At 56.8% G+C, this 24,671-nt stretch overlaps 2 protein-coding genes across 2 annotated transcripts; one reads left to right on the plus strand and one right to left on the minus strand.

Moving 5' to 3' along the window:
* PRSS57 (protease, serine 57) lies at positions 6,643–11,828 on the plus strand. The gene is made up of 5 exons (XM_018050506.1): positions 6,643–6,771; positions 7,032–7,185; positions 8,040–8,184; positions 9,843–10,106; positions 11,456–11,828. Exons 1-5 carry the CDS (start codon positions 6,693–6,695, stop codon positions 11,681–11,683), a joined length of 870 nt encoding a protein of 289 aa, XP_017905995.1. The 5' UTR covers positions 6,643–6,692; the 3' UTR covers positions 11,684–11,828.
* Positions 12,634–18,960, minus strand: FSTL3 (follistatin like 3). The gene is made up of 5 exons (XM_018050505.1): positions 18,767–18,960; positions 17,233–17,418; positions 14,684–14,899; positions 13,902–14,129; positions 12,634–13,811 (listed from the first exon to the last, which is right to left on the minus strand). The coding sequence occupies exons 1-5, from the start codon at positions 18,867–18,869 to the stop codon at positions 13,756–13,758; spliced, it is 789 nt and encodes a 262-aa protein (XP_017905994.1). The 5' UTR covers positions 18,870–18,960; the 3' UTR covers positions 12,634–13,755.

Genomic DNA, 24,671 nt, shown 5'->3' on the forward strand with positions numbered 1-24,671 from the left:
GCTGGGCGCGCGCGCCGCCGCCGCCGCCGCGTTTCGCTCGCGCCCCCTCCCGCCGGCTCCTCGCCTCCCGCCGCCGCCCGCCTGCGCCTCCTGCCGGCCGCCGCTGCGCCCCGGCCACCGCGCGCCCTCCCGCCCTGTCCGCCCGAAGCTCTTGCAGCCCTGACCCATTCATTCCATCTGGGCGCGGGTCTGATTCTCGTGCCGAGCCGATCCGGGCGCCGGCCGGGGACCCAGTCTGGCCGCCATCCATGCCGCCCCTCCCCGGCTCCCCAGCCAGAGGGGCGCCAATGGGGACAAATTGCTCGGGGAGGCCCGGCAGGCGGCTCCAAGAGTTCACGGTCCCGCTGCGGACGGAAGGTCCTGCCGACGGGCCGCGGAGAGTCTGGAGAAGAGCGTTCGGGTGGCGGGCGCGGCGAGCGCGTAAGGCCGGCGATAGAACCGAGCCGGGCCCGTTCCAGGAGGAAGCGATTGCTGGTCTTCTGAGCACTGGCGGGGCTTTGGGCCTGGCCCTACGTTTGGACGAGGGTTAAGGAACTTAATCTGACCCATAACTCTCTCGGGGCAAACAGGCCTGTGTGGTCAGAGTGAGTGAGAAGCAGGGAGAATTCAGACTGTCTTGAGGGCACTGGGGAGCCACAGCAGAGTTTAGAGGAAGAGAGGGTCACCCCGATTTATGTTTGCAAAAGCCACTTGGCCTGCAAGGTGGGGAGCGGATGAAGGGGCGCTAAGGGAAGGGGGCTTGGAGTCCAGAAGTGGCTGAACAGGGACCTGGTGGAGGCTGGGCCAGGCTGAGAACCAGGTAGATTCTGGATGGATCTTGAAAGGTGGTGCTGCAGATGGCCACAGGATGGGATGCGGGATGACAAGGCATCATTGGTCCCTTCTTCAGCTTTTGTAAAACGATTCTGCTCAATGGTGCTCAGTAAATGGGTGTGTAAAGGAACTGTGGTGCTGGAAAAGACTCTTAAGAGTCCCTTGGACAGCAAGGAGATCAACCCAGTCAGTCCTAAAGGAAATCAACCCTGAATATTCATTTGAAGTCTGATGCTGAAGCTGAAGCTCCAATACTTTGGCCACCTGATGCAAACAGCTGACTCACTGGAAAAGACTGAGAGCAGGAGGAAAAGACTGAGAGCAGGAGGAGAAGAGGGCAACAGAGGATGAGATGGTTGGATGACATCGCCGACTCAATAGACGTGAGCTTGAGCAAGCTCTGGGAGATGGTGAAGGACAGCCTGGCGTGCTGCAGTCCATGGGGTCACAAAAAATCAGACACAACTGAGCAACTGAATGACAAAAACAAATGAAACAGGCTTGGATGAGGTCTGGAGAAAGACGGGACAGGATGTGCCCCAGATGCGGGGCTGTCGGCCTTTACCCCCAAAGGTTTTGCACCCCCTTTTTACAGTGAACATGCACCATTTAGCAGGGAAAGAATGAAATAAACTACCAAACAGAACAAAGGAAAAGACTCAGAAACATCAGGGGGCCTGGGTTCCAATCCCAGCTCAGCTCCTCAGGTGCTGTGTGATGCCAGGTCTGCTCCTTAACCTCTCTGAGCCTCACTTCCCTACCTCCTAGGGCTGCTGAAGGACTTGGAATAGGGCCCAGCTCACACTCGTGTAGGGGTTGGCACTTTTTCTGTGAAGGGCCAGATAGTAAATATTCCCAGCATTGCGGGCTGGCCGATCTGTTGCAAGGACTCACCTCTGCCATTGCAGCCAGAGGCAGTAGATTGCAGCATCAAGTGGCCCTGTGCCAATAAAACTTTATTTACGAAACAGGCATACCCACCTCACAGCTCTCGCCATTGCTGGACATCCTCTGGGCATCTGGACCTCAGCGGGTCTGACACTGGGCTCTGCATGGGTCCCGGTCACCACCCCTTTCCTGTTCCCTGGTCAGAGACCCTGCCCCATGTCTCCCAGCCCTGACTCTAGCCCAGGCCCTGTGTCTCCTACCCCTGCCTCCTTTCACTGCCCTCTCCCTGTCTCCCTGCCTCCTCTCTCCTTTCCACTCTCACTAGAGGGTCTTCCCCCACCTGCCCTACTCACGCACCTTCTATAGCTTCCCAGTGCCCTGCAGCCTGGCTCTCAAGTCCCAGCTGAGCCCTGGAAGCGCCCTTCCTTCCCCTGCCCCTGCTGCTCACCCTGCCGCTCACCCACTGGACCCTCCTCCAGGAGCCCCCTCCCCACCTTCCCCGTGTTCCTGGGTCTTCTTCTTGCCCTAAAATCCTACTCTCTTCCCTCTGCTTCCTGCCGACTTCACTTTCCCCCCTGAATTCCGCCTCTGATGATGTCACTCACTGTGGTGTCTCGCGCCCAGCTCTCCGCCAGAGCAGGGGTCCTCCTTCTGTGTCCCCTTCCCCCCACATCCAGTGCCTGCTCACAACAGGCGCTCAGTAAACACTCACGGAGTGAAGGACTGCATGCCTCCTGCTGTCTCCTTTGATCTTCTCAGCAGGAGTGGTGGCACTAGCCTGCGGTTTACAGATGAGGGGCGCACAGGACACCCAGCCCCCTGCTGAATTCTCACCAACACCCTTAGAGACCCTCTCAGGTCATCTGTTTCCCAAAGGAGGAGACTGAGGCCCAGACAGCTGTGGGGGCAGCTCTAGGGACCCCAGCAGTGACCCATCCTCCCCCTGCAGAAATCCTGGAGGCTGAAAAGGCAGACAAGGTGGAGAGAAGTGGTGAGGCTCTGCCTGCTGCTTCAGAGACCCATTCGTTGAACGGGTTTGCTCAGTGCGCCCACGTGCCACCCACTGAGACCCACACATCCCTTTCTCTGTTCTCTGCCAGGTCCTCGGATGCAGGTCCAGGAGAAAGTCTGGGAAGTGCAATGGTGTCCGGCACGATCCCTCACTGGCTGAGGCTGGCACCCACAGGGGAGTGACTGCCATACAAGATGCTGGTGGATTGGGCTGTTTATTCTTTTTTTAAAAAAAAAAAATTGTTTATTTGGCTGCACTGGGTCTTATTGTAGCATGGGGGATCTAGTTCCCTGACCAGGGATTGAACCCAGGCAACCCTGCATTGGGAGCACAGAGCCTTAGCCACTGGACCTCCAGGGATATCCCTGGGCTGTTTATTCTTAAGGCACTATCGCCCATTTCAAGTAATAAGAAGCAGTCTCCTTGGAGTGTGAGTTAAAGGGGTTAAAAAAGTAAAGGGTAAGTGTCACTAGTTGACACCTGCGTGGCCTGTGCCCCGGGCCAAGCACCAACCCCATCCACAGATGAAGAAACTGAGGCACATGGAGTCCAAGTTGGGGTGGGTGGGGTCCCTGGGCTTCAACACTGTGTCTAGGGGTTCACTGAGAAGATTTTGAGTTTTTCTCAAGTTCTCAGGGGCTTCTGACCAAACTTCATCCCTCTCCTGACTGCTTGAACCTCTGCTGCTAATTTGGGCTAAGGAAGGGCCTGTTCACTTATTGAGTGCTGACTGCATGACCCACTCAGGGCAAGGTGATAGACACCGACTGCATGTGTGCCCTACTCAGGTGCTCAGCAACTGACTTTGAGCTAACCTCCTCAATATATAAAAAGCTCCCACAAATCAACAACAAAAGTAAGGGTGATAACAATACAGCAAAGTAATTAACACAGGGGACTGAGGCTGGCTAAATATAGCCCCACAACGTCCCTGTCCTCATTTTGGGGCCTGTGGACATGTCACCTCATGGTGCAGAGGGGACTTTGCAAGTGAGATTAAGTTAAGAGGAGTAAAGGGAGTTTTCTCATCATTATCATCATCATCACCATCACGCTGTGACTTAGAAAGCCACCAATCCTCCATGCAAAGACCCTTCAAGTCTCAGAGTTTTGGTTTCAAGACCCTCTGCTGTACAGCCCCAGACCAGCCAGGCTCCTCTCCCTGGGCCTTGGTTTAGGAAATGGAAACACTGAGCCCCACACAGGAGGTTCCTTAGGACTTCAACGAGCTTGGTTATTCAGATCCTTGAAGGACGGTTGCTGGTTTCACAACTCTCACCAGAAAAGAAGGAAATGTGCCAGGTTGTGGGCAGAGTTGGCCCCTGGCAGAGATAGCACGAGCTGGTCTGAGGCTGCAACTCTGGCACATCGCTCCCTCGCTGTGCAACCTTGGTCAAAGCACTTGACCTTTCTGTGCCTATGTTTCCCCCATTAGTAACATGGGGACAGCAACAATTCCAACAGCCTTGGGTTTCTCTAGGACTGCATGAGTCCTACACATCCTGGGGCATGTGGCTGGCGGAAGTGACCGACACGGGAGCACAGCTGTGACAGGCCAATCCCAGGGCCCCACAGTGGACAGGAGCCACTGAAGTCACCTAAGGAATAATCCCCTACCAGCTGCTTTGACCTCCAGGGAAGCACAGGGTCCAGCCTGGCCTAGACCCCGGAAACAACTTCCACGTGGACCCTGTTTCCCACTTTGCTCTGTGTTCAAGGCCTGATGGTTCCTGCAGCTGCTATCACATCACCACAAACTTAGTGGCCTAGAATCACGTGTCCAGGCTTCCCCAGTGGTCCCACTGGTTAAGAATTCACCTTGCAACGCATGAGACACTGGTTTGATCCTTGCTCTGGGAAGATCCCACAAGCCATGGAGCAACTAAGCCCATGCACAACTACTGAGCTTGTGCTCTGAGCCTGCTCAGCAACAAGAGAAGCCACCGTGATAAGAAGCCCCCACACTGCAACTGAAGAGTAGCCCCCACTCACCACCACAGGAGAAAGCCCACACAGCAATGAAGACCCAGCACAGCCAAAAATTAATTAATTAAAAAAAATCACATCTGCTTGCCTGGTTGGTGAGCCTCTCTGAGATGAGATCCAGGTACCTGCATGCCATGTTTCTTTCCAAACCAGCTGGTTCTACCCTCATCCTGCCACTTTCAAGGCTGTGCCTCAGTTTCCTTGTCAGTACCATAGGCGATAATACAACATAGTAATTAACACAGGGGACTGAGGCTGGCTAAATATAGCCCCACAACATCCCTGTCCTCATTTTGAGGGCTGTGGACATGTCACCTCATGGGGCAGAGGGGACTTTGCAGGTGAGATTAAGTTAAGGCCCCTGAGATGGGAAAAAGCTATGACAAACCTAGACAGCATATTAAAAACCAGAGACATCACTTTGTCGCGAAAGTCTGTCTAGTCAAAGCTATGGCTTCTCCAGTAGTCATGTATGGAAGTGAGAGTTGAACCATAAAGAAAGCTGAGTGCCGAAGAATTGATGCTTTTGAACTGTGGAGTTGGAGAAGACTCTTGAGAGTCCCTTGGACAGCAAGGAGACCAAACCAGTCAATCCTAAAGGAAATCAACCCTGAATATCCATTAGAAGGGCTGATGCTGAAGCTGAAGCTCCAATACTTTGGCCACATGATTCGAATAGCTGACTCACTGGAAAAGTCCCTGATGCTGGGAAAGATTGAGGGCAGGAGGAGAAGGGGGTGACAGAGGATGAGATGGTTAGATAGTATCACTGACTCAATGGACATGAATCTGTGCAAACTCCAGGAGATAGTGAAGGACAGAGGAGGCTGGCCTGCTGCAGTCTATGGGGTCGCAAACAGTCAGACACGACTGAGTGACTGAACAACAACAACCTGAGATGGGGACTACCCTGGATTCCCCAGGGGGCCCAGTGTCATCACAGGGTCCTTATAAAAGCGAGAGGGGAGGATCAGAGGCAGAGAGACGGGAGATGCTGTGCTACTGGCTGTGAGGATGGAGGGAAGAGCCGCAAGTCAGGGACGGGGCTCCTCTAGAAGCTGGAAAAGGGGCAGCCAGTACTCCCCAGGAGCCTCCAAAGGGACCAACCCTGCCCACCCCTGGATTCAGCCCTATGAGCCCATGTTGGAATTCTAACCTGCTTCCCAGACCTCTCATTGCATCTCCACATTAGCGGGGCCTCAGCAAAGCCTCCCCAGGGCAGCACAGGGTCTCTGACCTGTGTGTCCATAGGCTTACGAAAGCCCTGCTTCCCTGCCCCCTCCTTGGTCTGAGGCTTCCTTGGCTCCCCAGTGCCCACAGGAGGAGCCCCTGCCCCTTGGCCCCACCTTCGAGGGCCTGAACTGACCCGATGAGCTCGATATTATCTGACCACCAGGCCCTGTGCTTCCGTTGTGAGCCCAGATCAGTGGATCTACACCCTTAACCAGGAGAAACATCAGCACCAAGGGTGTGGGGGTCTTTGTCACATTACGCTCCACCTCTAGCACCTACTAGAGGCTGGTATACAATAGGTGCTCAACACATGCAGCAAAGGCAGCAGGAATCACAGGGCTTTCCGGGGCTGGGATTGCACATGGGGAGACTGAGGCCGGAGGCAGTGACCGGCAGGGCTGGGGCGGGACTGCCTCCATCTGGTGAGCTGGCCCCCAACCTGGAGAGGTGGCCAAGGCTGCAGTGCTGCTGGCTGCTTAGCAGTTTCTGGTGAACCGGTTACTGGTTACTCGGTTTCTGGGTGAACAACAGGGCCCTGGAGCCCTCACACCCCCTCCACTGCTGGTCTCCCAGGCAATTATGATTGTCATCAACAACCCCAATGCAGGAGAATCATCGGGTTTTCTAAAATGCTGGCTCAGAACCGGCCGTTGCTGGCGGGGCCTCCGACCACAGGCCACAGCCCCATTCCTCTTTTCCTGGACGTTGGGTGGGGTGCAGCCCACTGAGCTCTCCAAGGACACACCTGCCTGTGACAGCCATGGGGCCTGGGGTGAGGGACTGGGGCCGCCTGCTGCTGACTGTGACCGCTGTCCTGACACTGCCCATGAGGCCCCCAGGTGAGGACCCCCAAGTACTCCACCCAAGCCTGCCAGAGGCCCACAGGGACCCACCCAGGAAGCCCCAGCCCCCTGCATGGCTGCTTCTTTTTGGGGGGGTGCAGGAGGCCCAACCCCAGCCTCAGGTTTTAGGGAGTCTGGCCCCCCACTCCGCAAACTCCAGGGTCTTCTCTTTCCGTCTCTGTCTCTCCTGCCTCCCGCCAGCCTGGCCCCCACCCCATCCTGCCCCACCCCTGACAGGCCACCCACCCTGCCTGCAGGCTCCTGGGGGGCACAGATCATTGGGGGCCACGAGGTGACCCCCCACTCCCGGCCCTATATGGCATCCGTGAAGTTCCAGGGCCAGCACAACTGTGGAGGCTTCCTGCTGAGGGCCCGCTGGGTCGTGTCGGCTGCCCACTGCTTCAGCGGCCGGTGAGTCTGGGATGAGGGCATGTGTGGGCAGGGGGGTGGAGGGGGCTTGTGCAGATGGGCCTCTCAACTGGGCAGGGGGAGTTAACAGAGAAAAAGGGGCAGCAGAAGGAGGGACGGACCGGCAGCCGTGACCATAAGCAGAGTTACAACTGTTGCATTCATCCTGAGTGTGTGCTTGCATGCATACTAAGTCACTTCAGTCATGTCTGACTCTTTGAGACTCCACGGATTGTAGCCCACCAGGCTCCTCTGTTCATGGGATTCTCCAGGCAGGAATACTGGAGCGGGTTGCCATGCCCTTCTCCAGGGGATCATCCCAACCCAGGGATCGAATCGCAGTCTCCTGCATTGGCAGGCAGGTTCTTCACCACTAGCGCCACCTGGGAAGCCCTCGTTCTGAGTATATTGATACAATAATTACTAACATTACTATTGAAATTATTGGAGGCAATGCTATAATCCAGATGGGAATTAGAATAAATATAATGAGTGTTATATTCATTTGAAGTATACTGTTATAATAAGTATTCAAATTAATAGTGCAGCAGGACTCCCCTGGTGACCTGGTGGTTAGGACTCCACACATTCACTGCAGGGGCCATGGGTTTGATCCCTGGTCGGGGAACTAAGATGCCACATCTCATATGGAGTGGTCAAAAAAATATATATATATATATTGCAGCGATTGAAGTTAATACCTTAATTGAGATGGGAGGGTGATCAACTCAACATTTATCATCACAAGCTGGCAGGAGGATAGCATGGGCTTATTTCCCAGGATGCGAGAGACTGAGCCTGTGTGAGGTGGCCCTCACCTCAGCCTTGCTCACATTCCCCACCCATTCCCCCCACAGAGATCCCGGGACAGGCCTGGTAGTGCTGGGAGCCCATGCCTTGCACACCGTGGAGGCCACACAACAGGTGTTCAGCATCTCCGCTGTCATCACGCACCCAGACTACCAGCCCACCACGCACACCAGTGACATCTGTCTGCTGCAGGTGACCCACTGCGTGGGGATCGGGCCCTCAGTGCAGGTCTGACTTGTCCCTACCCCTCCCCTTACCATGGCCTGACTTGTTTAAAAACAGCTGTTAGGTGCCTGTGAGCACCCGTGAGTCAAGTCACTCCCTTTGCTGCCCTCTGGAACACCCACACCGCGCGCTTGGCCTGCTGCTCGCGGAGTGGTCAGCACCCTAACAGGCTCTGACCCCCAGGCCTTTGCACTGGCTGTGGCCCTGCCCAGCCCATGTTCCCCAGACTCCCCAGACTGTGGCTTTCAGGTCTTTGCTCAGTTGTCCCCTTCTCGGGCAGCCTCCCTTGACGACCTCCAGTTCTCAGCTGCCCCTGGCTCCCCCCTTCTCACTCCATCCCCTCTTCTGTGTCCAGCACCACCCACACCTTCTGGAAGCACCTGTACCACTGGTTCCACCTCTGCCCTCGAGGGCGGGGATTTTTATCTCATTTGTGGTGAGTTATTGTACACAGCAGATGCTCAATATTCACGCTGAAAGAGGGAGACAGTGAGGCTGTGGGGCCATCAAATACCCTGATCCCTGCCCCCTCAGGCCCTCCAGGGCATTTCCTCCCTCCCCGCACATGCACATGCACCTCTATTTGGACCTCACATGGCCCTTCCTGCTTGGGCGACAACCCTTCCCACAGCCCCCACCTGGGGGGCCCCAAATTCAACCCCAGGCACCCCGGAGCTGCCATTTAAAGGGAGAATATCCCCAAACTGCCCTTGAAATGTGGTGAAAATCAAACAGAGGGGACATCAACACAACAAAAATGAAACCCTGGGAACAGGAGGGTCTAGGGTGTGGGGTTTTCTTGGCAAAATATAATGTGGGAAGCCAGTGTTGGCAGCCAAACCTGGCATATGAATTCTGCTCCTCTGTGAAACCCTGTAGCCTGGAACCCCTGCTATGGTTCACCTAGCCCACTCTGCAGATGAGGAAACTAAGGCCAGGGGTGATCAGGGATGCACCCAAGGTCAGGGAGCGAACACTCAAACTAGGGGTCCAAGTTGTTCATTCCATAACTGCTGATTGAGTGCCATCTGTGTGCCAGGAAACCATGAATACACAGCCATGAACACATAGCCCTGGCCTGGCTCCCTCTGAACTCCCGGTCTAACTAGGTGGCAGCTGAGTAAATCAGCCTTGACAGGAGCACATGGGAGCCCAGAGGAGGCATCTGTCCTAGACTGGCAATCTGGGAGGACTTCGTGGAAGTGGTGTCTAAGCTGAGTCCTAAAAGCTGGATAGGAAAGGTGCCCCCAGCAAGGGGTGCAGTGTTACAGTGTGAGCAACTGTGCAGGTGGGCGGAGGGAAGGGCCAATTGATGGGCCAAGAGGTTTTTTATCCCTGTGTCCTAAGGGCAATGGGCACTGGAGGAGAGCTCAGAGCAGGGAAGGAGATGTTGGTTAGCAGGACCCCTGGGCAGCTGCGGGGGTGAGACTAGAAGCATGGAGGCTGGTGAGGTCTGACGAGCAGGGCCCCAAGGTGACAGAAGCAGCCAGGCCCTCTGACAGACTAACAGCTACAACTGACTTCTTTCCACAAGGACAGGAAGAGACAAGGAAAGGTAGACAGGAAGGGGTGGCAGAGGGCGGCCGCAGGCAGGCCTAACCTCCCGGCACCTTCCGCCCCCGCAGCTGAACAGCTCTGCCACCCTGGGTCCTGCAGTGGGACTACTGGGGCTGCCGCGGAGGGGTGCCAGGCCTCCCCGGGCCGGGACGCGCTGCAAGGTGGCTGGCTGGGGCTCCGTGTCCGACTTCGAGGAACTGCCCCCCGGGCTGATGGAAGCCGAGGTCCGCGTGCTGGAGCTGGATGCCTGCAACAGCTCCTGGAAGGGGCAGCTGAGCCCTGCCATGCTCTGCACCCACAGTGGGGACCGCCGGCGACGTGGCTTCTGCTCGGTGAGATGTTCATTCTCAGTCCTGCCTGCTTGCTGTGTAGGGAAACTGAGGCCCTCAGAGAGGTCAGAGCTGGTCAGAGAGCCTTGGCAACTAAGTCCCAGCTTACCTTTGACCAGTTGGTGAGGCCTGGGAAGGGGAGGGAGCCTCCAGGGTCACAGGGCTGCCATGTATGGCTGCACAGGTTGTGCACTGCACAAAGGACTACAGACTTGTGTCTTTAAAAGTGGTGTCCAGATCTCAAGGAAGATGCTTCTGCTCCTAAGCCTTTGTATGGACTAATGGCAAACCTGGCCCTGATGCTCAGGGAGAAACACAGCCTGGACTGGGAGCAGGGGAGTGTCTTTTGTTCTAGCCAAGAGAGTGTGTGGTTCAGATTCTAGAGCCCAACTGCCCAGGTCCACATTCAGACTGAGCCACTTCTTACACATATGGTCTTGGAAAAGTCATCTCACTTCTCAGGACTTCACTGTCTCCATCTGTAAAATGGTCACACCAATAGGACATATTTCTTTGGGTCCGAACTGATTTCAGGTGAAAATTAGGCTAACAGGTCTGGGGAGAGGAGGAAGCAGGGATTTTAGGGTGAGTATTCAGGAAGGCCTCTCTGAGGACAGTACTTTTGAGACTGGAGGAGCCTTGAGAATATCTGAGGGGAGACAAGTTAGGCAGACAGACCGGTCACAGGGCTGCTGTGTACAGTCCCGCAGGTTGTACATTTCACAAGGAGCTGTAGACTTGTGTGGTATACAAGGAGTGTCCAGCAGGGGGAAGTAATGGGTCTCGAGGATAGGCAAAAGCCTAGAGGTTGGAGCTTGGGCTTCCCAGGTGACACTTGTGGTAAAGAACCCCCCGGCCAATTCAGGAGATGTAAGAGACGTGGCTTTGATCCTCCCTGGGTCAGCAAGATCCCCTGGAGGAGGGCACAGCCACCCAATTCAGTATTCTTGCCTGGAGAATCTCATGGACAGAGGAGACTGGAGAGCTATAGTCCATAGGGTCCCAAAAAGTTGGACACAGCTGAAGCAACTTAGCACACAGAGGTTGGAGCTGGGTTTGCTGCAGAAACAGCTGGCATGTCTGGCTGGAACCAAGTGAGTTGGGGGAGAGGAGGGCAGATAAGCAATGGGGGCTGGCTCCTCCAGGCCCTAAAGGCTGAGATGACGTGTTTAGTCTTTGCTCTAAGAGCACTGGGGAGCCATAGTCCTGGCCCAGGCTCTGGGGAGTGTCCATGGGACATAAAAGGGTTTTGAGGTAGAGAAGGTCCAGATCAGATCTACATATATTAGTTCTTTTAAGGAAAGTGAGGCCCAGCAAGGGACCCCTGACCTCACCTTTGCCTCCACCCCCAGGCGGACTCTGGAGGACCCCTGGTATGCAGAAATCGGGCCTATGGCCTCGTCTCCTTCTCTGGCCTCTGGTGTGGGGATCCCAAGACACCCGATGTGTACACACAGGTATCCGCCTTCGTGACTTGGATCTGGGACGTGATTTGGCGTGGCCAGCATGGCCCTCAGCCCAGGACCACTGGGGGCCGGCAGGCGTTGTCTGAACCACAGCAGCACCGGGTACACCACTGAGATGGCAAACGATACAAATAGCTCTGGCCTGGAAAACTCCGAGGCTGGAGCAGAGGGTCCATGAGCCCCTGAACCCCAGGAAGCCTGGTGTCAGGGCGGGTAGGGGGCATCAGTTCCCAACAAAAGGGCAAAATAACAATAAAGTGTTAACTGACTCACAGATATGATGGTCTACCCCCAAGGCCCACCTACATGTCCTTCAGCTTCTCCTTGGCCTCCAAGTGGTCAAGGGTCCAGCTCCACCACCCGCTCCCTGAGGGACCCTGAGCCACAGGACCTGGACTCCTCACCATCCTCCCTCCCCCTCCCCACGCTGAACCCCCTGGAGTTTCCCATCCCCGCCTCACAGCCCAGGCTGGGGACAGCCTCCTGGCCTCCTCAGCCCCTGCCTAGAACGCCATTCCTCTGTCCTCCGGCTAGACCCATTCACAGATGGGGAAACCAAGGCTGGGAGAGAGTGGGGTCTCAGGTTGGCCCACCTCCGTGTGAAGCCTGATCCTCGAAAGGAACTTCAGGCAAATGGTGCCTGGCTGGCAGCAAGGCTGGGTGAGCCCCAGCCCAGTGCTTTTACTAATCATGTCAGTGTCATTTGGGCACCTCCAACCCTTCTGGGCCACACCGCCATCTCTGGACCCTAAACCAGGTGGCCTCTTGGGGCTTCCCTAAGCCACCCAGACCCCATTCCTTTCCTCCCCTACCCCATAAAGGCCAAGACTCTCCCACCCAACCCCATGCCACCTGCCTCAGTTCTATGCCTGCTACTGCCCACAACTGAAGCTGGATGCTGAGGCCCAGAAGTAGGCAGCACCTGCCCCAAGAACATGCGCTTGTGTCTCTTCTGGATGCTTCCAGAAACCCCCACAGCACCCCAGGCTGGTAACCCCCTCCGAAAGTGGGGGGGACACAGAGGATCAGAGAGAGGGGAGCAGAACAATGTCTGAACACCCACAGTGTTTTTCAGTGTTTATTTCTTTGGCAGGTGAGGCAGGACCCCAGGGCGGGGGAGATTGCCCTGTTGGCAGGCTTGGGCGAACCCATTACTAAAGGGCACTTTTTTGGGTGTCACAGGTAAGGCACTTCCTGGAGGCAGGGAAGGACATGGATGAGCACCACTGCCTTGGGGAGCTGTGCTCCTGCCCCGCTGGACGCCCCTTCCACTCTGGGTCTGCACCTCTGGTCTACAGATGGGCATGGGGAGGTGACACAGAGCAACAGTCCAGGTGGCAGGAGGAAACCCAGCTGGCAGGAGGAAACCCAGCTGGCAAGCAAGGAGGGTTCAGCTGGGAACTGGGCCTAGAGGCCAGGGCAAGACACAGGGAACGCCACCTGTGGATGGGGTAGCAGGTACCGGGGTGCCCCTCAGACACACAGCTCCAGGATGCCAGGTGTGCAGCAGGTCTTGGCATATACGCCCCACCCTGGGCCAGTGGTTGAGCAGGGCCTCACAGGCCCCACCGGGTCCCTCCCACCCAACATGGCGCCTGCTTTGTTCTAGCAGATGCCTCTCCATACCCAAGGCCTGTGTCAGGAGGCACAGATGGCACCCCCATCCTCCAGGGACATGCTGGGAAATGGGTGAAGCAGGGGGAAGGTAAGTCCCTTGGTCACCCTGGGATTGGTGGCGGACAGTGGTTGCTTCCTTGATCTGTCTGCAGTCTGGGCATGTTCTGAAGCTCATCTATTCACACCCAGGCTGTGAACCCCCTCTCACCCCTGGTCCCTGTTCTAGAAGGCCAGGGTACCTCCTCATTAATTGCTGGCAGGAAATCCCTAGACCTCTTGGTGGCAGCGACAATCATCAGAGTGATCCCCAAGGGACCATAAGTTTGAGGTCCTCCTGGGCAATAGGGTACCTGGGGTGGGGGCTGGGGGGGCTGGGCCCCTACCCACCAGCCCTGCTCCCAGGCTTCTTTTCCCCAGTCCTTCCAAGATATCGTCGAGGGGCACCAGGGCTCCCACAGTGGTCCCTGTCCAGGTTCTGGGGAGTGTCCGTTGGACATAAATAGACTCTGCTGTGGCAATAAATAAAATGGGGAAGCCTTGAACGCCAGGCCCAGGCCGGTCCCGCAGGCTCACACAAAGTTCTCCTCCTCCTCCTCGGACTCAGGATCTAACGGCTCGGGGGTGCCTGCAGAGTGGGAGGGACCAAAAGAGAAATGCAGGCGCGGAGAGGGGCTGGGGGCTAGACCCCGCCGCTGCTCCCCGCCGCGTGCCGCACCTGCACAGCTGCCCGGGTGGCGCACGCCGATGGAGCGGCCCAGGAAGCAGGTGGCCTGGCGGAGATGGCAGGAGGATAGGTAGGTGACGTTGTTGTTGCCACAGAGTTCCTGGCCGGGGCTGGATGGTGCGGGGCAGGGCGCAGAGCGACACACCACGCAGTGCGCGCTGCCAGTCTGGTCCACCACACACGACTGTGGCCGCAGGCAAACCACGTGGGCGCAAGATTCTGCAGGTGGGGCGTGGGGACCAGTAAAGAGCGCTTCAGACAGGGCGGGGTATTCAGGCCTCTCCCTCTTGCTGCGCCAGAAGCCACACCCCTTCCAATGTCCCGCCACTCACTGGTCCCACCTTTAGACCCGCCCCTTGTTGCACCGCAGTCACACCCCTTCCACGAACCACGCCACGCCTCAGACCTACCCTCAATCTCTCCCCACTTTGCGCCAATAAGTTTCTGACTCTCATACTCGTACTTTTCATCCCATAGGAGCCCCAGAAGCCACCTTTCCAAACCTGTACCCTACTCGTCCCCATTCCCGATCCCACAAAAGACCTGATCTTGTGATTCTCTCTTGGGACTATAGGCCCCGCCCACGAGCTCACGCCTAGGCCCCGCCCACCATGGGCCGCACCCAAATCCACGAGACCTACAATAAGCACCCTGGATTGTAGACCCCGCCCCTTCCTGCCAGTGACCCACCCCCACGAGCTGCGGCAGTGGCCTCTAACAGGATGCTCAGGTCCAGTGGCCACGCCCAACCCCAAGGCTCCGCCCCAACGTACTGCGGCAGCGACCCCGGTACATCACGCGCAGGTCCGGGTGGCCGCGACAGCGCGCGGCGCGCAGCTCGCACTCGTCGCGGTAGGTGGCGCCGTCAGAGCCGCAGACCTGCAGGCGCGCCGGGAGCCCGGTGCAATCGGGCGCGCACTCGCAGCGCGGACGGCCCCCCAGCATGCGGCAGGCCTTGCCGGGGCCGCACTCCACGCCCTCGCACGAATCTGTGGATAGAGGACACGCACGCGTGGGCTGCGGCGCGTGGCTGAGGCCGGAGGTCCTCCGAGGCCCAGCGCCCTCGCTCCCTGTTCCGACGGATAAAGGCCGGACCGGAGTGAGGCGCAGTCCGAAGAAGGGGCCCACGGAGGGGGGGGAACTGATTTGGGGTCTGGGGGAATTTCAGCCACTCCGAGGTGGACTAGTACTCGACGCTTTTCGTGGGACGGGCCTCTGTCAGGGTGCAGGGCTTCGTGTGGGCGAAAGCGAGGGGTCTCTGCTGGGAATCTGGGGGTCTGGGAAGAACAGGCTTCACCCCCAGTCCTGCTCTCGCTCCGCAGCTGGGCCACCCGCTCAGGCTGACGTCTGTTCCCTGATTTACGCGCGTTTCTGGGAAGGCCGGCGGGGGACCGGCTGCGTCAGCCCGGGGGGCTCCACCCCATCCAGGCGCGGGGCTGGGGAGGATGGGCAGCGTCTGTTCCTCGCGCCTGCCAGGACCTCCCCTGAAGAGGCGTCGGGGAGGGCGGGGCGTTGGCCTGGTCTGCGGTTCATTTCCTGAGGAGGGGGCCTCGCACAGCTCGAGCCCTCGAAACAGGGGTTATCGCCCCCCGCAACCCCATTTCTCAGGTAGGGAAATAAATCTCTGGCGTCCTCGCCCCCACTCCGGCCCCATAAAAAGCATGCTTTTCGCCTCCCAGGCCCAGTACGGCCTCCCACATGCCCCCACAAGGTGGTGCCCTTTTGTCATCATTTTACCAAAGGGGCCTCCCAGGTGGCGATAGTGGTAAAGAAACTGCCTGCCAACGCTGGAACAGGAGATGCAGGTTTGATCCCTGGGTCGGGAAGATCCCTTGGAGTAGGAAATGGTCATCCACTCCAGTATTCTTGCCTGGAGAATCCCATGGACAGAGAAGCTTGGCGGGCTACAGACCACAGGGCCCCAGAGTCCGACATAATTGAGCAACTGAGCAAATATATACATATACACCAAAGCGGGAAACTCACAGCTGTGAGTTGAGGAGAGCCAGGGCACCTAGGTGTGAGAACTCCAGGCCAGACCAGATGGACCCCCAGCTCCATGATTTGTGGGTCTGGGCCTATCTCTGAGCTCGAGTTGAAGTTTCAGCCTCAGTCACCCTGAGTGTAACAGTGGGGCTGATCGGGAACTCCACCCTACAGGGTGAGCATACAATGATGGAAGCTCCTTTAGAGGCCAGCCAGAGTCCCTCATGTCTCCCTGCCAGGGCATGTGGACTGCACCTGGGTGCCTCCTGTGCTGCCCGCCCACACGCACATCTGGAAACGCTCCCCCCCGGGTGGCTTCACACAGGCTAGAACAGAAGTAGCAGGGCTGAGTTCCTGTTGCCAGGGCCAGATGAGGTGGGGGGAGGGCATCCTAGACCATGTCAGGCCCAGGCCAGGCACTTTTTGAAGTCTGTCCTCCTCCCAAAACCCAGAGGGGCTTCTGGAGGGAGCCAGGGCACATGGCAGTTGAGTTCAGGACCACCCAGCCAGGCTGATCTGGTATTAATCACATCCCAGCCGGCCAGCCAGGCTCCTCGGCTTGGCCTGCAGGTCTGCAGCCCTCAGCTCCAGCTTCCATCCGGCACCCCTGTCCTGACTCCACCCACCCGGGTCTGATCCCAGGCCATGGTCCCACTCCCCACCCACCCCACCATGGTCTCTCCAGCTGGCAAACTCCTAATCATCCAACAACACCCTGGTTTCCAGAGCCCACCTCCTTCAAGTCATGTCCCCATGCGCTCTCTGGGTCCTTGCAGGTTCAGTCTTTCACAGTGGGCTGAGAGGGTCTCCAACGAGACTATGTCTTGACTTATTTATTCATTCATTGTGCCTTAAAAGAGCTCCTAGTCTCATGGAGGAGGTGGCATTTCACAGAACACAGTCCAGAAGGCAAATGCTTGTTAAACATACAGCTGTGGCCCTAACCACAGACCCTGGAATCTGCGAGGTTAAGGGCAGATGTGTTTGGGAACACTGAGTGTGGGGTCACAAACCCTAATGGCCAGTCAGGGAGAATCCACCTTTCTAGGAGCTAGGTGTGCCTGTCTATCCACCATGTGAAGTGAAGGTGAGCAAGGCTGTCAGGGCAGAGGGCTCCTCTTGAGTGAGACCCTAGAGGCTGGAAACCAAACTGGGGAATCCTCTCTGCAGGAGGCTGAGTCCTGGGAGCCCGAAGGCCCCTAAACCCTCTCTGAGTCTGGCATCCCCTTGCCAGCAGCCTCAACCTCCCGCATGCCCCCAAGACAGGAAGCTCACTCTTGCCTGTGCCGCCTCTGACCAAGAGACCATGGCCTTCTGCTGACATACAGGGTCTCACCTTTGCAGGGGAGGCAGTGGACGAGGCCTAGGAAGCCCAGGAGGCTGATCTTGTTCCCCGGGTGGGTGAAATTGGACCAGGCGGTGTCGATGTTGCCAGAGGCACAGCACTCAGCCTGGCTCACATCAGTCTTCAGCACCAGGCTGCAGGTGGCCTCTCGGCCCTGCTGGAGCCAGCAGACACCACCTGCGGACAGAGGGGCAGGTCCTACAGGGCCAGAGGTGCCCCCAGGTGCTCCTGCCCACACTCAAGCCTTGGCCTGCCAGCCAGCTGCTGGCCCATGGGGATGCATACAGTTGGTGCTCAGTAACTGCAAAGGGGATGCTCCACCTCCCACCTGGGAGGGAGGGATAGAGAACCACACAGGTGTCCCGGCTCTGGCTGCAGATTCTTCTGGGATCCTTCCTTTGGGCTCCGGCCCCCACACGGCTCTACTGCCAACCCCCTCCCCTCCCGGCAAGCTCTCCCCATGGCTCCAGGCCCCCAGCCCAGGCCTGGCATCCTGCCCGACCAGTCAAACACCCGGAGCTGGACATGTCAGGGTCAGTGGGCCCTAGAGCTGCCTCTCCCGCCTCTGCCCTCTGTCTAGACAGCGCCCGAGGGCACGCGGAGCCCCCTCGCCCGGCAGCCCCCCCTCGCCTGGCCCGCCTCTTACTCACTCCAACTTGGGAACATTCCCCTTGCATGAGCTCACTGTCTCCCCGGGGACGCGGCCTTCGGGGAGGGGGCTTGGCTCCCCCTCAGTGCAGGGTTGGGGTGGGGCTGCAGGGTGGGGTGGGGGGGACAGATGGCCCTCAGTTTCTGCACCGTTAAGTGGGGGCACGAGTGGCCAGGGCCCCCATCCCAGGAGCTCCCAGGCACTGCGCTGAGCTCCGAGGGACCAGCTCAGTTCGAGGAGCTCGGCATCTTTGCTCCCCTTATAAAAGGGGAAACTGAGGCCCAGAGTGGGGCGTGTGACTTCCCCAGCGTCTTCACAACTGGCGGGTATGAGATTCTAACAAGTCTGCCTGCGCCAGACCCAGGAAAGATCTGAGACCCTGGCTGGAGATCTTGAGTCCAACCACCCAGCCCTGCCTCTCCGGGACACTGGGACCCAGAAAGTCCAGGTTCATATCCGCTTTGCCCTTTACAAGCCGTCTGACCCTGTGCCTCAGTTTCCCCATCTGGAAACCGGACATAAGAGTGCTCACACTGTAGGGCTGCTGCTTGGATTCCAGGAGGGAGGCGGCAGACCCTGAGTACTCAGTAACTGTCAGCAGCCCCTGGGGACTAGTTCTTGATAATAAATTGTGAGGAGTCACATCTGCTCGCCTGACCTCCTGGTGACCCTCCTTCAGGTCTCTTAGGGCTGGGGGAGGGGAGCCCCAAGCATTCCCACATTCAACCTGCAGCGGCCATGGGTCATCACGGGTCACTGCTCTCTGTCCCCAGCTGCCACCGCCGCCGCGCCCCCCGACCTATCCCCCGGCCCGCATTCCCGGCAGGCCCACGTGGGTGGCCCGCCCCGCCCGCCCCTTCCGGCCGCCCCACTCACCCGGCGCGGGGTCCCCCGAACCCATGGAGCCCACGAAGCCTACGGCCCACGCCAGGGCCCCCCAGGGCAGTGGCCAGAGTGGCCCCGGCGCCCGGGGACGCATGGCGAACGCAGACACGGCGGCGACCCCCGCGTCGGACGCGCGGGCGGCTGGCGGGCGGGCGGCAGGGAGGGCGGCGGCGGCACCACTTCCAGCGCGCGGCCGGCGCGCCCTATAAAGGTCCCGCGGGCTGCGGGCGGGGCGGGGCGGGCCGGCCGGGGCGGGGCGCGGGGACGGCGAGGCTCGGGGCAGTGTCGCGCGCGATGTGGGCGGCAGCTGGTGGGGGGCGGGGGCCCCACCCGGGAGCCGGGCCCGTGGCTTCGAGTTCGAGATGTCACCGTGCGTTTGGGGCGGGGGGATTTGGCCAGTGACCCACGAAGAGTGCGTCTGCGGAGCCTTGCGCATCGTGGTCTGCATGTGATGGCTGGCTTGGCCCCAGTGTGCTCTGGGCTCCTAGCCTGACCTCCCCGTCCCCTCCCACACACCAGGGACCTCAGCCCCAGCCACTCCCTAATCCAACCCTCCAGGCCACCCGCCTGGCCACCTGGTCCCTGGAGCCGGTGGGCACAACTGGGTGTGAGCACGTGGGGGGAGGGGCTGTGGAGAGGAGACAGAGATGCAGACATACCAGTGGTCCCAACAACATGCCAACAACAATAATCATACCGCAAATCTTACAGAGTGCCTACTGTGTGCCTCGCCTTTGCCCCCCTCCTACCCTTGCAACAACCCCTCACGTGGCTTGAATAACCTGACTGCTCCTCCCCTCCAAGGGTCAGTGCTCTCTGTCCTTTGCCACCTGGAATCCTGGTTTCCCAAAATGCATGATGGGCTGGGAAGCATGCAGCCCCCTGGGGCCTTGGTGCAGAAGGATGCTTTTCCTACTCTGGGCTGATCCCTTCAGTCCTTGGGGCCCCAGAAAACTGTCAGGGCACCTCCACATCTCATGGACCCTGTGTAGCCCCTCTACACAGTTTGTGTTTGTGTTTCTCGGGAATAATTAGTGACAGTCTCCTGGAGGCAAGGACCTTTGGGGGTACTGGGGCAACACGTTGACTAAGGCAGACCTACTCCCATCCTCAATGAGCTTGTGTGGTCATAGACAACAAAATACATAGACAGACAAATTAATGTGTAACTTTAAGGAGTGGAAAATGCTTTTAGGAAAAACAAACGATTGAGAGCTGTTGGTTATCTCCCAGGGCCACCTATGCCTCAATGCTCCCCATTCCTGCATCTGCCCCCTCCCCAGGTGTAGAAGCAGGACCCCTAAAGCCACATCCCTCTTCTGCATGCACGAGATCTTCTGTGGCCAACACCACCCCCCAGACCCTGTCCTTCACCTTAGCTTCCTGGCCTGACCCATGTCTCCCAGCCAATGCCAGGGGACACATTACTTCAGAGCAGCACCAAGGGAGGGCACCAGCCGTCTTGACCTGCCCTTGGCCTCTGATCGTCCAAGGGGGTTCTCTCCTGGTTGGGAAATGGGGCACGAATGAGACCCCGTGTTCTCACCAAGGGTGTGCGGGGGCTACACAGGGTGACCTTGGCTGAGACCTGACCCTTCGGTACATGGCTCAGCCACCCATTCCTGAGCTGTGCAAATAAAAGGGCCATTGTTGGCCTGGCGTGGGTTCGAAACCGAGGCCAGCAGCCCGTGGCCTTCTGCTTCCCAGGCTGGCATGTCTCCTGAACCCAGAAGCTCTGTACTGCATGACCTTAAGGAGGTCATGGCCCTCTTCGCGGATCCCCTCTTCTCTACCCTGACCCAGCCTGCAGCAGCTTCCTACCCTAGCCGCCTGCCCTAAGGTTTCCTGGCCCACACCCATCCTAACTCCCATGGTCCCAACTTACCACCCCCAGGGAAACTGACGGAAACAATCTACTAATCAGATCAGTGATGGAAGATGCCAACCTGACCCAGCCCAGGGAGACAAGGCAGACTTCTCAGAAGGAAAGAATGTTTATGTTGAGTTAGATCGAACGATATGAGGGAAGGGGGGATGGAAACTGAAGTCATGGGATGTTTGTGCTACAAGTAAGAGAAAGCCTGAATACAGCCCTCTGAGACATGTGGGTTTGCAGACCCTGTGAATATGTCACCTTCCATGGCAAAAGGACTTTGCACATAGGAGTAAGTTGAGGCCCTTCAGATGGGAGATGATGATCCTGGGTTAATCAAGTGGGCCCAGTGTAATGACAGCATCCTTTAAAGTGGAGACCTTCCCCACTGTGGTCAGAGAGATGCAACATGAGGAGGACTAGACCTGCCATTTTCAGCTTTAAAGATGGAGGAAGGGGCCTCCAGCCAAGGAATGTGGGCAGCCTCCAGAATCTGGAAAGGGCAAGGAACAGATTCTCCCCTGGAGCCTCTGGAAAGGAACATGGCTCTGCCAGTACCTTGATTTCAGCTCAAGAGGGACCTGTGTTGGACTTCTGACCTTCGGAACTGGAAAAGAAAAAAAAATCTGTGTTGTTTTAAGCCACTAAGTTTGCGTCGATTTGTGACAGCTGCTAATACAAAGGGGTTCAGTGTCGCAATGATATGATCCCTACCTGGCTGGAGAAAAACAAGGGGGTGAACACATACATGTAAAGACAGTGGAGGACAGAGACTCCGGGAGCAGGGAGGTCATGGGGTCTCCGAGGAGGTGACTCTAAAGCCCGGGAGGAGGAGGAGGCATCTCGTGGAAGCACAGTCCAGTCTGTGCCACCCTGGCCAGGCTACATGTGACCACTCTGTGCCTCCATGCTCTCAGCTGTAAAATGGGCACAGATCCCAGTACCGCAGATTCCAGTCAGGATGCCAGGAACAGTGCTTGGTGCACGAGAGGGGCGTGACATGGGTGCAGAGATTATTACTAAAGGAATGAAGTGAAGTGAAGTCGCTCAGTCGTGTCCAACTCTTTGCGACCCCATAGACTGCAGCCTGCCAGGCTCCTCTGTCCATGGGATTTTCCAGGCAATAGTACTGGAGTGGATTGCGATTTCCTTCTTCAGGGAATTTTCCGAACCCAGGGCTCAAACCCAGATCTCCCGCATTGTAGACAGAGGCTTTACCGTTAAGGAATAGATAAGTATTTTACCATTCAGAACGAGGCAGGCATCCACTTTACAGAGGGGTCAACTGAGGTTGGAGAAAGGAAAGTGAATTTCTGGGAGTCTCAAAGCCCCGCAGGGTCGGGAATGGAGTCAGTACCAGGCAAACAAGATTCCAGGACCCGAGCAATCGGGGTGCATCCCCAGGTTGTGGGACTCCTCAGGTCCCAGAGCTGGGTTTTCCTTTGGGGAATCACCTCCTGAACTCCCAACTCAAAAGCCCCCAAGAGTGGCCTCAACCCAGGCCTGACCGCTTAGAATCATCTGACATTTAGCAACAGGAAGAGTCAGCTCTGAGACATTAGCTTGAAAAGAACCACCCACTCCTTGCCTGAGCTAGAGGGGTGTGAGCCTGGGGCTGCAGATGGCTTCTGCCAATGTCCAGGGAGAGGCCAGCTCAGTGGGACACTGAACCAAGAGAGGCAGCAGTAATGCCCTGTGGTGTTATTGGAGGACCTTGATCCAGCTGTGCCTGAACTCCTCTTCCCCATAAGATAAAGCTGATCTAAGCAGCATTTCTGTCCCTTGCAGGGAACGAAACCAGCTTTCAATAATCCTGCTTATATTTTATTCAGGCAAAGGCTTTAGAACCCAGAGCAGCAGATTCTATAGGGGCTGTGGGAATCACATCACGCTGCTGTACCAACCACTGCCTCCAGGATGGCCTGATAAAGAACACTCAGGGTCATTGGATCCCATATTACTCAAGCCAGAAGAATGCTTGTGATAGACCCCACATCAGCTTAACCTGTGCAACCCTTGGACTAGACCTGAAACTCTGCAGGCTGTGGGAAGTAAGGTCTTGCTGGTTCTCTAGTGGGACATATGATGATAACCAAGGGCTTTCCTGGTGACTCAGACAGTAAAGAATCTGCCTGCAATGCAGGAGCCACAGCATTGATCCCTGGGTAGGAAAGATCCCCTGAAGAAGGAAATAGCAACCCACTCCAGTATTCTTGCCTGGAGAACCCCATGGACAGAGGACCCTGTCAGGTTATAGTCCATGGGGTCACAAAGAGTTGGACACAACTGAGCGACTAATACTTCACACAAGACAACACTGAAGACTCGGCCATGGCAGATAGCATGGGAGAACTCTGAATAGAGCTGGGTATTGTAACGTCCAAAACATGCGTGTGGTCTCTGCTCCAAATGCCACCCAGGGCTCCCCATAGCCCCTGGATGGAGTCCAGGCTTGCCGGCCTAGGTTTGAAGCCCTTCCTTCAGAGACTACTCAATTCTTGCCCCTTCCTTTAGCTACTTTCCCACGTTGCCCCCAAATGTCCCCATGCCATCCTCTTCCCTATAAAGAATAATAGGAATTTACGCAGGATCTGGCGGCCACGTTTGACCCAGAAGGCCGGACCGGCCCTCAGCTTGGAGGCGAATCCTGATTGGCTGAACAGGGTTGAAATGATGTCAGGTACAACCATGTGATCCAGCTCTGGCCAATGACAGGAGGGATAGCCTACTGGGGCGAGACTTCAGGGAAATACGGAAATACTCAGGCGGCCTGTGTCTGGAGGTGACCATGTAATAGCTTGACGTATGAGTTTCCTGTTTGCTGCTTTAACAAAATGTCGTAAATTTAGCTGCTTAAAATAGCACAGACATTATTTACTGTTCTGGAAATCAACAGTCTGACAGGAGTCTTACTGAGCTAAAATATCAGACGTATATGGGGGCCTTTATTTTGTACAACACAGTGCTCAATATTGTTGAGTGGCTGACTTTGACTTTGCAGACATTTGTTGCCGTATCCCGGCTGTGTTCTTGCGCCTGGCACACGGTCGATACCAGCATCTGTGACTGAGGGATTGCGCGGTGATCTCAATCCCTGCCAGCTTGAGAGGTGGTGCGACCGCACCTCCTTTGAGGGAGGCAGAGCAGCCTTGATAAAGCTATGAAAGCTTAATTACCCAATTTGGTAAATGTGCTGCTGCTTCAGATAAGAGAGTGGCCTAGCTTTAGAAGTACACCTGGTCGTGCTTGGGATAAAGGGGCTGGGGGCAGCAAGTTTGCCCAAAATTCCACACAGACACATAGAGAGGGCAAAAAAAGTTCGCCACTGGTGTACCCGAGTCAAGGACACGTGGGATCCTTCGTACTATTCTTGAAACACTTCTGGAAGTTAGAAATTGTTTAAAATAACAACTTTTGAGCAGCATTCAAGAGAGGTAGCTCAAGAGAGAGAGAGGATGGAGGCATCCATCTCCCCCGCTGGTTTCACAGGTCCTGGTCCTGACGACTTAATCCTGAAAGATTCCTTGAGCAGATGAAAATGAAGGAAGTTTGACCTAAAAGGATGGTGACTTGACCCCAGGAGAATAGATTGAAGGACATTTGAGGTTCTGGGGCTGCCAGGTCCTGGGTATGGGTGACTCAGGGGTCTAAAATAAAAAATACAACACACAAACCAACAAATACAAATAATAAAAAGGACATAAGTCAAAATATGTAAGTAAAAGGTTGAAAAGCAAGCAAAAAAATGCTTAAGCAGATAGCAGTGTATTCATGCCTGTTGAAATAATGCCCGGTAGGGCGGTGGCCTCCCTAGGAAGTGGGTGACAGAACTGCTTTTTCCAGCTCTAGCATTCCCAAAGCTCCCTCCCAGAGGCTGGATTTGAACCCAAGTCAGTGACTAGGGCGTGAAATGGTCCTGTCCTGAGGGGTTACTTCCTAATCCACTTTCAAAGACTATTCAAGAAAATGCTGAGAACCCATCAGGAGGCACCCCACAATCAGAGAACCCTGGAGGGCCAGGCC

Source organism: Capra hircus, chromosome 7 (genome assembly GCF_001704415.2).
Source record: "Capra hircus breed San Clemente chromosome 7, ASM170441v1, whole genome shotgun sequence".
In the NCBI taxonomy this organism is placed as follows: domain Eukaryota; kingdom Metazoa; phylum Chordata; class Mammalia; order Artiodactyla; family Bovidae; genus Capra; species Capra hircus.

Coding starts and splice junctions, on each gene's coding strand:
- PRSS57 (XM_018050506.1), top strand. CDS start 6,693: ATGGGGCCTGGGGTGAGGGACTGGGGCCGCCTGCTGCTGACTGTGACC. Junction 6,772..7,031: donor ACTGCCCATGAGGCCCCCAG/GTGAGGACCCCC, acceptor CCCTGCCTGCAG/GCTCCTGGGGGGCACAGATC. Junction 10,107..11,455: donor GGCGACGTGGCTTCTGCTCG/GTGAGATGTTCA, acceptor CTCCACCCCCAG/GCGGACTCTGGAGGACCCCT.
- FSTL3 (XM_018050505.1), bottom strand. CDS start 18,869: ATGCGTCCCCGGGCGCCGGGGCCACTCTGGCCACTGCCCTGGGGGGCC. Junction 14,130..14,683: donor GTACCGGGGTCGCTGCCGCA/GTACGTTGGGGC, acceptor CCCCACCTGCAG/AATCTTGCGCCCACGTGGTT. Junction 13,812..13,901: donor CCACCCGGGCAGCTGTGCAG/GTGCGGCACGCG, acceptor CCCACTCTGCAG/GCACCCCCGAGCCGTTAGAT.